Source organism: Podarcis raffonei, chromosome 5 (genome assembly GCF_027172205.1).
Source record: "Podarcis raffonei isolate rPodRaf1 chromosome 5, rPodRaf1.pri, whole genome shotgun sequence".
NCBI lineage: Eukaryota > Metazoa > Chordata > Lepidosauria > Squamata > Lacertidae > Podarcis > Podarcis raffonei.
This window is the reverse complement of record NC_070606.1, coordinates 19,681,393-19,694,056: the sequence shown is the minus strand read 5'-3', so window position 1 is coordinate 19,694,056 and position 12,664 is coordinate 19,681,393. Positions and strand designations below refer to the sequence as shown.

Sequence of the window (12,664 nt, the reverse complement as noted above, 5' to 3'; positions counted from 1 at the left end):
CCCACTTAGATGACCACCACACACATGTAAAGAAAAAGAAGGAACTTTTTATCACATGTGGTGGACCTGCCCCAAGGTGAAAGACCTCTGGGAAAAGATTTATAATGAATTGAAAAAAATGTTGAAATATACATTTATAAAGAAATCAGAGGCCTTTCTTCTTGGAATAACAGGTTTGGAATTGCCCAAGAAAGATGTTTAATTATTTTTGTATGCCACAACTGCTCGAATATTACTAGCTAAGCAGTGGAAAACGCAAGAACTACCAACTGTGGAAGAATGGCAGATGAAGATGATGGACTTTTCAGAGCTAACCGACCTGACCGGAAGAGTCCGCAACCAGAATGAGGAGGAGTATCAGGAAGAATGGAAGAAATTTAATGACTATTTAGCTAAATACATCAAGTTAAATTAATTGGAAAAAGCTTGCAATTACCAGCTAGGCCTAGGATTTAAATAAGTAATGCGAGGAATTATTATGTTTAATGCTGAATTGGGAAGAATGACTGATGTTAAGTGACTAAGTTAAGATTTTAAGAACTTTGATTTGGAAAACCGTTAAAATGATATTCATTGAAATCCAACTAGGGGGATATGAGGAAGTCACTTAATAACGTTAAGAAGATTAGTTTTAATAAGGTTATGATTTATGTTTGTTGTTTATTTGTTAGTGTGTTTTTTAATTTTGTGAAAACCAATAAATTTTTTTGGAAAAATAATAATAATAATAATAAAGTCATGGCTTGGTTTAGCTCAGAACCAAACTTACATCCTCAAGTCAACTACAGACGACCCCATAGCAAGGCCTGTCTCAAGATCCATCGTTGGTTTTACTGCTACCTGTTTGAGAGCATTTCAGATGTTGCCCGATTAAGCCCACAATCTCTTTGCAGGATGGAGCAGGAGTTCTACAGGAGGCACAGCATGTCCGAAGCTAAAGATGAAAACAGCTCTGCAAAGACATCATCGGCGGCAGCTCGGAGGTCGTTCTTTAGGAGGAAGCACAAGCACAAACGTAGCGGGTCCAAAGATGGAAAGGAACTGCTAGCCCTTGACACCATCAGCACAGACTCCATCCCTTTTTTGGATGGCAAGTGTCTTAACTGAATTTGCTTAGCCCCCAACAAAATTATCTAGGTTTATTTGCACATTGGTAAAGGAGGGCCTATGACTTTGGGTTTCAGAACAAAACAAAACAAAACAAAGGAGGCAAGGGTGAGCGGGGGAGAGTCAGCCTGCTATATCCATTGCATGTTCAAAGCTGTTTGGTGCCAGCCAAATGTCATGTATCTCATGTCTTCTTCTTCTCTCACACATTTAATCTTTTACATAGAAGACTGATTGGTATGTCCCATAACCCTTCTTAAAGTATATTTCCACATGTCCCCATAAATCTGCTATTCACGGTAGCTAAGAAGTATGGATTTGGATCTCGTTTTTTGACAGAATTACAAGCCTGGTAGATGAAGGGAACGCAGTGGATGTAGCCTACCTTGATTTCAGCAAGGCATTTGACAAGGTGCCCCATGATATTCTTGTAAAGAAGCTGGTAAAATGCGGTCTTGACTTTGCTACCACTCAGTGGATTTGTAACTGGCTGACTGACCGAACCCAAAGGGTGCTCATCAATGGTTCCTCTTCATCCTGGAGAAGAGTGACTAGTGGGGTGCCACAGGGTTCTGTCTTGGGCCCGGTCTTATTCAACATCTTTATCAACGACTTGGATGATGGACTCAAGGGCATCCTGATCAAATTTGCAGATGACACCAAACTGGGAGGGGTGGCTAACACCCCAGAGGAGAGGATCACACTTCAAAACGACCTTGACAGATTAGAGAACTGGGCCAAAACAAACAAGATGAATTTTAACAGGGAGAAATGTAAAGTATTGCACTTGGGCAAAAAAAATGAGAGGCACAAATACAAGATGGGTGACACCTGGCTTGAGAGCACTACATGTGAAAAGGATCTAGGAGTCTTGGTTGACCACAAACTTGACATGAGCCAACAGTGTGACGCGGCAGCTAAAAAAGCCAATGCAATTCTGGGCTGCATCAATAGGAGTATAGCATCTAGATCAAGGGAAGTAATAGTGCCGCTGTATTCTGCTCTGGTCAGACCTCACCTGGAGTACTGTGTCCAGTTCTGGGCACCACAGTTCAAGAAGGACATTGACAAACTGGAACGTGTCCAGAGGAGGGCAACCAAAATGGTCAAAGGCCTGGAAACGATGCCTTATGAGGAACGGCTAAGGGAGCTGGGCATGTTTAGCCTGGAGAAGAGGAGGTTAAGGGGTGATATGATAGCCATGTTCAAATATATAAAAGGATGCCACATAGAGGAGGGAGAAAGGTTGTTTTCTGCTGCTCCAGAGAAGCGGACACGGAGCAATGGATCCAAACTACAAGAAAGAAGATTCCACCTAAACATTAGGAAGAACTTCCTGACAGTAAGAGCTGTTCGACAGTGGAATTTGCTGCCAAGGAGTGTGGTGGAGTCTCCTTCTTTGGAGGTCTTTAAGCAGAGGCTTGACAACCATATGTCAGGAGTGCTCTGATGGTGTTTCCTGCTTGGCAGGGGGTTGGACTCGATGGCCCTTGTGGTCTCTTCCAACTCTATGATTCTATGATTCTATGATTCTATGGATCATTAGCTATAGAATGAGGAGTTTCTCCAGTTGTTCCCAATGATCTTTTTCTGTATTACCTGTTCGGGCTTTTATTATTATTATTATTCGGATTTTGTATTGTTAGAGAATTCAGATTCACAATATTCAGACAGCGACTGTCCCACACCTCAGTTACCTTCACTATCATGGGCCCTTGAACTGTTGCATTCTTTTATTTATTTATTTTCCTGATCATGTAAGCAACTCTCCGTTTCTCTCCAGATTCTGTAAACCTTGCTTATCAACGAGTCCAGAAAGTGGACTGCACGTCTCCCAGGCCTGTGCTTATTCTAGGGCCATTACTTGATGCTGTGAAGGACATGCTAGTCAAGGAATCTCCAGGAAAATTGTGCTGGTATCCTCTTGGTAAGTATGTCAGCACTTGAAGGTCCTCTAGTAACAAAAAGTTGGTCTCCGGAGGGAGCAGTAGAAAAACAATGGTTGCTTAGGTGTTATGGGTAATTCAGGTGACACACACCCTCTATCAGCAAGAATTCCCTTCTAAAATACCTCTTTTCCTTTGCCCATTTGGCCATTGTGCTGCTCTGCGTTCTTAGGTATTCTTTCCTCCATTCCCTCTTCAGCTTATAATTCTCCCTCTGCTCTCTTTCCTCTTAAGTCTCTTCTCCTTACTGTAGAATTCATCTTCTCCCCTCCAGCACACAGAGGAAACAAACCACAATACCTGGTTTAGTGTTATCTCTGAACCAGAGATGTTGATTTTTTTCACTCCCAAAAAACTAGGATCAAGAACAAATATGGGCTATGTATTTGCGTGGCGAGTTCCCGCCCCCCACCAAGGATAAATAAAGACACCGGGCACCAGAATTAAGGTTAAATGGGCGAATTAAGCCACAACTTTATTGAATTCAGGAATGAGAGGCATTGGCTTAGGCATTGGTCCTATCGACTATCCGGCTCCAGCCCATTTGCTGAAGACCGGGAAGGGTTTACACCATAGAGGGGGAGTCTCCTGCTGAGGCATGTCAACTAGGAGCTCCCCCGGGTCACCGCTCGGGGGTGTGCCTTTGGCCCACACCTCCATAGCCTTCGGACAGGGCCACGCCCCCCGGAGTCCTTTATCGGACCACCCTTCCCTCTCTGGGGGGAAGTGATGCCGTTCCTCCCCCCCCACATCCTCTAAACCCCTCCTTACCAATGCCTAACCGCCACTCGAGCAACTGCTCACCGCCAATACCCTCATGCCTGAAACCAATCCCTGATCCCCTTTGCTATGCTAGCCGGCAAAAGAGGGCGAGCCCCGGCTGTGCCGGCCCTAAATAGGGCAGGCCACGCCCCCCAGCAACCCGATTGGCTGGCTGGGCGGACAACGCGGCCGGGATTCCCCTGCTCTCGCGGGGGCTGAAACCAGCTCCCGCTCATGTGGGGTGAGCGTGAAGCCCGCAACCCCACCTCCTGGCCATGTCCGGAAGTGGCTTTTTGGGAGAGAAACAAACTGATCCCTGGTTTTGGATGCAATGGTTGATCCAAGAGTCGTATTTTGTTTCTTTCCAGTGTGTATAGGGAAGAGACAGGCCAGAAAGACTCAACTGTGGGAAATTGCTAAATATGAGTTGTGAACAACGCCATTACCTTGTTTTCAATTCAAAAGGAAAGTAAATACAAGCCACAATGGCAATCATCAGCCAAGGTACAGGTGCTGCTTCACACTCCTGGTTAAGCAGAAGTACCAAGTGATGGTGCAGAGTTTAGCATCATGGTCTCCCTTCCCTCCTGTGCAATTTATTAAACTCTTTATCTGCTTGCTCCTTTGGGGAGAGCGCTTCCTGACAGCTATGCATGCAGCCTGGAAATCCTCATTTGACAGCACGGACTTATTAAACAGTTGTCCCAGCATGGATTTATTAAAGCATGGGTTTATGAAGCAGTTGTCGTGCTACGAAGCCAACAGGGCAACTGCTGCAACAGCCTCCTTGCTTTTCCCCAAGACTCTGTGTGTGGTCCTACATTGAATGAGGCAGGAGAGACGCCAGCAGTGCTGCCCCCCCCCGCCATTCTCTCTCCTTTCTCCTGGCCACAATGTAACATCCCTCTACCCTCCCCATTCTAGAAGGGGGGAAAACATCATGGTATTAGCTTATGCGAATATTGCATTGTGGGGAATGTGCAGCTGTGGGTGCATATTCCTTGATGATCCAGTTAAGCCCTTCAGTAGACATAAGGCCAAATGATTGCTTTTAACTGGTTTAAATATTAGCGTGCTTATATATATATATATATATATATATATATATATATATATATATATATACTGTATGTGTGCAAAGGAAAACTTGGGTCTGAAGCATCCGAATGCCACCTTCCTGTGAAAGTAAAAATGAATAAACCATTCTTTGTTTTTGTTCTTCCAAAACAGAGGTGATGAAAGCTTCTCAACAAGCCATCGAGCGGGGTGTGAAAGACTGTTTATTCATAGATTATAAACGTAGGAGTGGACATTTCGATGTGACAACTGTTGCCTCAGTAAAGGAGATAACAGAGAAGGTGCTTCTTTTCTCTCTCTCTCTCTCTCTCTCTCTCTCTCTCTCGTAGCTTTATTTTTTTCTCTTAAAAAAGGCACCCACCCACAGTTCTGCTGTAGCTAAAATAGTTTGGGCCTGCCAGCTTCTCGAATGGGAGACAGTCTGGAACCACACAAAAACTTATCTGAACTCTTTGGAGAAGAGGCAACGCACAAGGAGATAGAAATACGGCCCTTTCCCAATTACGTTTACATTCTTATATTTAAAAACTGGATTGATGTGCTGTTTTGATTCTGTAATCCCTAGATGAAAGTGGCTAAGTAGGTGAGCCAGCAAGTTGTGTGTTCGAGTCTAACCTCGGGTGTTGTTGGCTTCAGAGCACATGGCAGTAACTTTCCATGGCACACTGGACAAACTTTCTGCCCCTGTTCTTAAGCTTACACTTCACGGGCCAAATCTGATGCAACATGGCAGCCAATATTATCATTATTTAACAACACTTACATAGTATGGGAATGTAATAAACCTCAAAGCCATTTGTTGATCGTGTGCAATTTACATGCCGCCTGTCATCGTAAGATCTCAGTGTAGTTCACTATATTAATAAGTAAATAAGTAAATCCCCCAAATTACATTGTATTTAATAAGTAAATAAGTAAATCAAAACAGTAAAACAGTACCCCAAATTAAATTGTATTTAATTTAATACAATTAAAAAGCAGCAGAATATTAATCTGAGGTGAGGAGTGGGAGGTTTCTGCTTCTTCAATCAGGAAGAGCACCCATCCAAGCTCCCCACCTCCTCTCCCCATGTCCCATTGCTACAGGAACTTTTATCTCAGGCCAGCTCTGCTACTGGCAGTAAACCGAGCTGATGAGAAAAGTGCTTTTAGGCCATTTGGAAGTTTCAGGTCTGCTCACCTGAGCACAACTTCCATGGTAAAAAAGCATGCCCTGCCCGCCCCACTAATGGAGACGTATGTTTAAATAAGAGCATGCCACTTGCCTCCATCACAACTAGCTTGGGCCTAAGTAAATTTGCTATGGTGTTCAGGTTCTGCATTTGGACATCCCAAAGGCATCTGGCTGGTCACTGTGAGATGCTGGGCCTTTGGTCCAGCAGGCTCCCCTTCCGTTCTTAACTGGGCAGATAGGAAAGACGGCTTGGGGAGAGGCAGGTTTGAGAATATTAGGCCGGTGATTAGTCAGGTGTTTGCACTTCCTGGCTCCTTCTGTTGGTATATTTAAATAGTACAGGAACTGTTAGAGAGAGATAGAGGACACGGTGTTGGTGGTGGAGGGGTGGAAATTGAAGGATAGCCAAGCGAGAGAGTGAGAAGTTGCATGGGGGAAGCAAAAAGTACAGAAATACAGAGCGTGAATAGGAATGCAACCAGAATGGTGTCTCAGAGCAGTGCTAGAAACAGAGATGTGAAAGCTAGAAGCTAAATGGCACCTTAAACCCAGGTTATGTACCAGGTTATGTAGACGGAATGTCTAGGTGCGCTTTTTGAATAACAAGAATACAAAGCTGAAAATGAACGAACTGCAGCTAAAATATTCTGCTCATTTTTGACATGGTCTAGTCCTTCCCCTGCCTGCCCCCTAATATTCTTAAGAGGGTCTCTTCTCCAGTTTTCAGCCAGTAGCTGGAAGTGGAGTTTTAATCTGAAATCTCAAGTGCAGTACTGTGCCCATAGCTCAGAAACTGCTCACGATAATGAAATTACGTGTCACAAAATACGCCTGGAACAGTGGGAGTTTCGAGCACTGTCTCAGAGAGAGCAGGCAAGCTGCAGGGACACTTGTGAATTTCCTTGATAGTCTAAAGTGAGCTGTTATTCTCCAGCCCCCTCTGCAAAAGGGGGCTAATGAAACTGAGCTACCTTGCATAGCTGTTTGTAAGGGTTGCTGAGTGAATGCACATGAAATGCTTTGAACATATCATTAATTATTCTTCATCAGGACTGTCACTGCCTCTTGGACATTGCTCCTCATGCCATCGAACGGCTCCACAGCATTCACATCTACCCAATCGTCATTTTTGTCCGTTACAAAAATGCCAAGCAGATCAAGTAAGTGTGAGATGTGGGCCGGGTGGTGGCTGTAGGGATTTGGGTAGTGCTTAGAGGATGGCGTGCTTCCGGTGCTTTCTTGTGTGCAACAGGAAATCTGCTTTCACTTAGACATGCCATTTAGGCTGCAGTCTTATATCTGCTTACCTTGGAGTAAGCCCCATTCAGGGGTAACTTCCAAGTAGACGTGTGTGGGTTGCACGTCAAAATTCTATGACTTTTGAGTATGGGGCTGCACTGCATTATCAAAGGCTTGATTTTATTTAATCAGATCATATACTGTTGTGCTTCTAGTTATGCACATGTTGCGCAAAGTGGAAGAAATCTTCTTTGCACAACTGATTTCTGTGCATTGGTTATGCTATATAAATAATATATGCTTGGTATAGGGTGGGGGTTTTTTCCATATGAGGGCTACAGATTTGCATAGGAGTAGATTCATATATAATCATTTGTGGCTACTATTTTTAAGGCTTTTAAAATGCCTCGAGGCCAAGGTGTACTGTACAATAATTGCATTAAGAACAGGCCCCTGGGATTTGCAAAGAAAAGTAAGGCAGTTAGGAAGGGAACAGGGAAAAGCCAGGTCAGCGCCATAGAAGCTGTTTAAACCAGGGGTAGCCAGCAAGGTGCCCGTCAGATGTTCCCTGCCAGCATGATATTTAAACCCTTGCAAGGAGGGAGAGGTGCAAAAGTCAGGAGGCATTGGAGAGAGAATGAAGACGTGAAAATTGGACAAGTACCCCAAGGTTTTGGCAAGATGAAACTGCCAGTGGGGGAGAGGGAGAAGAGAGGGAAGAGATCTCCGTACAGAAGAAGTAACTTTGAAAAGTGGCTCTGATAAGAAAACAGGAATCCAGGCCCAGGTGGAGTGACAGAGGCAAGCCAGCTTTGGGAGCCAAGTGGCAACTACTGGGCTTTGTGGGGCAGCTGCACTCACACTCCATATATCCACCTTGCACAACAATTTTCAATGCTTGCTTCCTTACAATTATGGTTCATAAAAGATAACTGAAATCTAGGATGTTTCCTATAGATAATGTTTCCTATATATAAATGTTTTGGACAGCCATCCAGCGCCCTAAGGGTGCTTTCCTGTCACAGTTGACAGCACTGCCACTGTGTAGGTGCCTGTTGATTAAGGCAGATTGCCTTGCCAGTTGCAGCAGATCAAAGGTTAGCTGCTGCTGCTCCTCCTGCTGCAGTGTATCAGGCAGCCTTCCTATACTGGACACGAGGTGGCGCTCTGCACACACCATTGTATATCTATGCTGATTAAAACAGGCTGCAAATCTGTTTAGCTCCCTAATGGTTTGCCTTGGGTCCCCTGAAAAATTAAGCATTTAACGAGCTTTTTCTATGTTTCTGTGTTAGAGAGCAAAAAGACTCCGTCTTCCTGAGGGACAAAGTTACGCAGAAACATTCTAAAGAACAGTTTGAGACTGCTCAGAAGATAGAACAGGAATATAACAAGTACTTCACAGGTTTGTATGCCAAAGGAAACAATAGCAAAGTGGAAGGCTGGCTTCTGATTCCTCTAGCTGGGTCGTGTTTACACTGGTACCTCGGGTTAAGTACTTAATTCGTTCTGGAGGTCCATTCTTAACCTGAAACTGTTCTTAGCCTAAAGCACCACTTTAGCTAATGGGGCCTCCTGCTGCCGCCGCGCCGCCAGAGCACAATTTCTGTTCTCATCCTGAAGCAAAGTTCTTAACCCGAGGTACTATTTTTGGGTTAGCGGAGTCTGTAACCTGAAGTGTATGTAACCTGAAGCGTATGTAACCTGAGGTACCACTGTATGTGTGTGTGTATTTTTTTGCAACAGCATTCCCCCCCCCCTTAGCAGTCTCCTGTGTGTAGATCACAGCATAGCACCTGGTTCCCCATAACAACCAGAAGAATTATAAATCATCCCTTTAGTACTAAGCAAAGTACTATTTCAAAGAAAGGGAACAACCATTAAGTCTGTATTACGTGCTAGAATTTCCTGAATGGTCAGCTCAAGGGATAGGAAACCCAGCAATGTCGAGCACTAAAAGCTGGCAGAAGCATCTGAGAGGAGTGGGGGGCAGAGCTTGCAGCTGCCCAGTCCGATTGAGGTAAGCGGCAGTGATGCTACAGTTGGGAGAATGGTGCCATAGCTGTTTCCAGCTACATAGGTTGCTGCTGCAAACTGGACCTGCCAGCCCCTGCTCAGTTACTTAGGCACTTGACTATGTCCAAGATACTGCCTGTGCAACGTTTTAATGCAAGACCCTTTTCCAATATTAGCAAGTGAGGACTGCAAGCAGACTGTGGAAGACACTGTGGAGAATGGCTAGTAGCATTTTAGTTTGTTTGAAGAATGAAGCCATTCTGTCTGTTGGTCTATATCCTGGTTTCTCTGACTGCTTGGGACTGTGAGGTCAGTTCATATGCACAGTATAAATCACTATTTTTAAAAAGAATGTAGCCCCTGCCCTCAAGCTTACAACCTTAAAGGACATGTCACCAAAGGGAGGAGGAAATAAGCAAGTTCAGGGTCTTGGGTGTCCAATTTTGCCAGAATTTTCAGTAGACGTAAGAACACCCAGAGACACTGGATGCCAGTTGGTCTCACAAAAGTAATACTTTACTTCCCAGAGCTCAAAACAATTTTGCAATGACAAAATCAACCAATAAGTATGATTTTATTTTTTTTCTCTGGAGGTGGTTCCATTTTCTGTTTGCCCATCACTCCCATGGCCCCCCCCCCTGTGCTTTACTGCTGTCTGTTGACATGCTTCTGGAGGTTTGAGGGGAATTCCCCTCCTCCTCCAAGCTTTAGGGGTTGTGGCTGCTCTCAGCCCCAAGCACTAGTTCCCCCCATTCCCTCAAGAAGTACAGAAAGTTCAGTTTCCTGGTAGAATTAGAGATAAGCTGAGGGAGAAACAGGGAACTTCATTTATGCATGCAGATCCACTGTGGGTTCCTACAAGGGTGTCTCAATGGCATGATCCCTCTCAGCCTTGGGAATCAGTGGGATTTGTGCAATGGAGACATGCTAAATAGTCAGGTTTTTTGGAGTGCAGCAAGATTATTGGATGGAGTAACCCTGCAACACTTTGCTTGAGAAGGAGGCTTTGCAATAGGCCAACATATCCTTATGAGAGACTCTTGCTGTGTTGGTATTTTTCTCCACTGATTGCTGTGGTAGAACAACAAAGCAACTATGACAGGCTTTGATCATAAATGCAGTTTTAACTGTTTAACTCTGAATCCCCCAGAATGGGGTGGTAGGAAATTCCTGGCAATTTCCCCTTGTGCTTTGCCTTGCAAATCCAACTTGAATGTCCCTAAAAGCATTTAATAGGCTCTAACTTGAGCACCAGTGTGTTGTATTTTCTGTTAACTTGATCCCTTGAATAAGCCTGCCAGTTCTTTTTTTATTACTATTATTATTATTAACCAGTCATGCCTGTTTTATTAACAAAACCCATAAACGGCCATCTTCTTATATTAGTAAATAGTGGCTTGTTGCTACGGCCATCATCTCTTTGTATATTTCTGCCTTGCTACTAAACTTAGCCTTCTGTTCAGCCATGAAGGTTTATTATGCTATAACAGGGGTCCCTCTAACCATATTTAGATTTAATATGTAAACTTTGTCACCTGATGCCACTGAAAATAGCTTTCGGAGGGCTCAGTAACAAAACAGTTGTCTTAGAGGATCATACTCGTGGGGCCTGGCTGCTTTCTCCTCTTGCCATGTTTTTGTTAGCTGTATTGCAACAGCAAAGGCTTTCTTAGCAGGAATGAAGGTTCTCAGAAGCTTGGCTGCTTCAACACTGATTTCTTTTGCTAACCACAAAAAGAACTCTGCTTCCACAAACGGTAAAGAAAAGTGAAAGCCAGAAAGCCCAGTTGCTTTCTCCTTTCCCAAAGCTCAATGGGAGTTACAAAAAGAGATGCCCCCTTATCTTAGGCCTCTCCCTGTGTCACTCTCAAACTATTCCCCTGAAAGAAACAACACGCAGTTTCAGTGTCCTGAAAAAATTACTCTGTGTGTCTCTGCCTTGCTGTTTGTCTCTCTTCTAAGAAGCCAGACACCATTGCTGAAGCCTCCCTCTTCCCCACCCACCTCCCTGATGTCCTGTTTGTGATCTCTTGTGGCTGTATCTGCATAAGTGCTTCAGTGACAAACTGATACTATTGTCTATGAGAAGCATAGCTGAGCACGCCTGAATGCCATTAAAGATGCTAAGAGTTGGGTCCTACAAATTCCACCATCAAACCCAAAGGCCATACAGTGGTACCTCGGGTTACATACGCTTCAGGTTACATACGCTTCAGGTTACAGACTCCACTAACCCAGAAATAGCGCTTCAGGTTAAGAACTTTGCTTCAGGATGAGAACAGAGATCGTGCTCTGGCGGCGCAGCAGGAGGCCCCATTAGCTAAAGTGGTGCTTTAGGTTAAGAACAGTTTCAGGTTAAGAATGGACCTCCGGAATGAATTAAGTACTTAACCCCAGATACCACTGTACAGTGAGAACGCATAGAGAGGCACACTCTGTATGCACCTTCCTTCATTTTCCTGATTCCTGGACCACATCAAGAGTGAGGTCTAGTTCATATACCTGCTAGTGGAGATGCTTATAGGGAAACAGGCCGTGCAGGCGCTATTACACTCCCTCCTTTCGCAGCATCAGTTCCTGTTGCCAAAGAGGCAGGCCACTTTTTGAACTGATAAGTGACAACAGGTGAGAAACCAAACAAAGCCCAACTGACATGCCTGGTTCTCTGCAGGTGGTTGTGAGGATAAGGGAGGGTGTCCTACATATGACCACCTTGAGCTCTTAGAAGAAAGGGTGGAACATCATCACCACTAAGAAGGGGGTTAATAATCCCCCTTTTTGTTTCTTCAGTATGTTTTGATTTCTTGGCGCTAGTGCAAATTCAGCCCCACCCCACCCCGCCCCCAGTAAACAATCATGCTGATTGATTGGTGTTGTGTGATCCTTCTTTTCACAGGGATTGTCCAGGGAGGCCCTCTTTTGATCATTTGCACTCAGATCATGATAACAGTTGATCAAGAACAAAACAAGGTCCTGTGGATTCCTTTTTCATAAGACTGATGCTGCAAGCAACCTGTTCTGATTCTCCTACCCCAGTCTTTACTTTATCACATTTAGGTAGTCTATGTAATTGGAAGCTTACATTGCTCAAGCTTTGTTCTTTTGGTGTGTAATAGCCATAGAGATTTTTATTTAATTAGAATTGCAGCCTCTATTATAGGGATATGACAACCTCTGGTGTGGTCCTGTAACTTGTTAGTTTTGCCACTGTCGAAAAATGTGTCTGTTTTGTTTTTTAATTTTTGTTACAATATATTTTATGAACTAAAAAAAGTCACTGTATGAAAACAAAAAAAGTTAAAGAAACTGAGTATTGTGTTAAAATAAAGGTCAATTTCTATAA

The 12,664-nt window shown here is 44.0% G+C and overlaps 1 protein-coding gene across 1 annotated transcript in view; it reads left to right on the top strand.

Moving 5' to 3' along the window:
* Positions 1-12,664, top strand: part of LOC128413731 (disks large homolog 5-like) — a 17,444-nt gene extending 4,780 nt beyond the window's left edge. The window contains exons 6-11 of the mRNA XM_053388137.1: positions 894-1,090; positions 2,891-3,034; positions 5,046-5,173; positions 7,117-7,226; positions 8,601-8,710; positions 12,218-12,664. Coding sequence (XP_053244112.1) covers positions 894-1,090; positions 2,891-3,034; positions 5,046-5,173; positions 7,117-7,226; positions 8,601-8,710; positions 12,218-12,315 — 787 coding nt within the window. The 3' untranslated portion in view covers positions 12,316-12,664. The remainder of the gene's footprint in view (positions 1-893; positions 1,091-2,890; positions 3,035-5,045; positions 5,174-7,116; positions 7,227-8,600; positions 8,711-12,217) is intronic.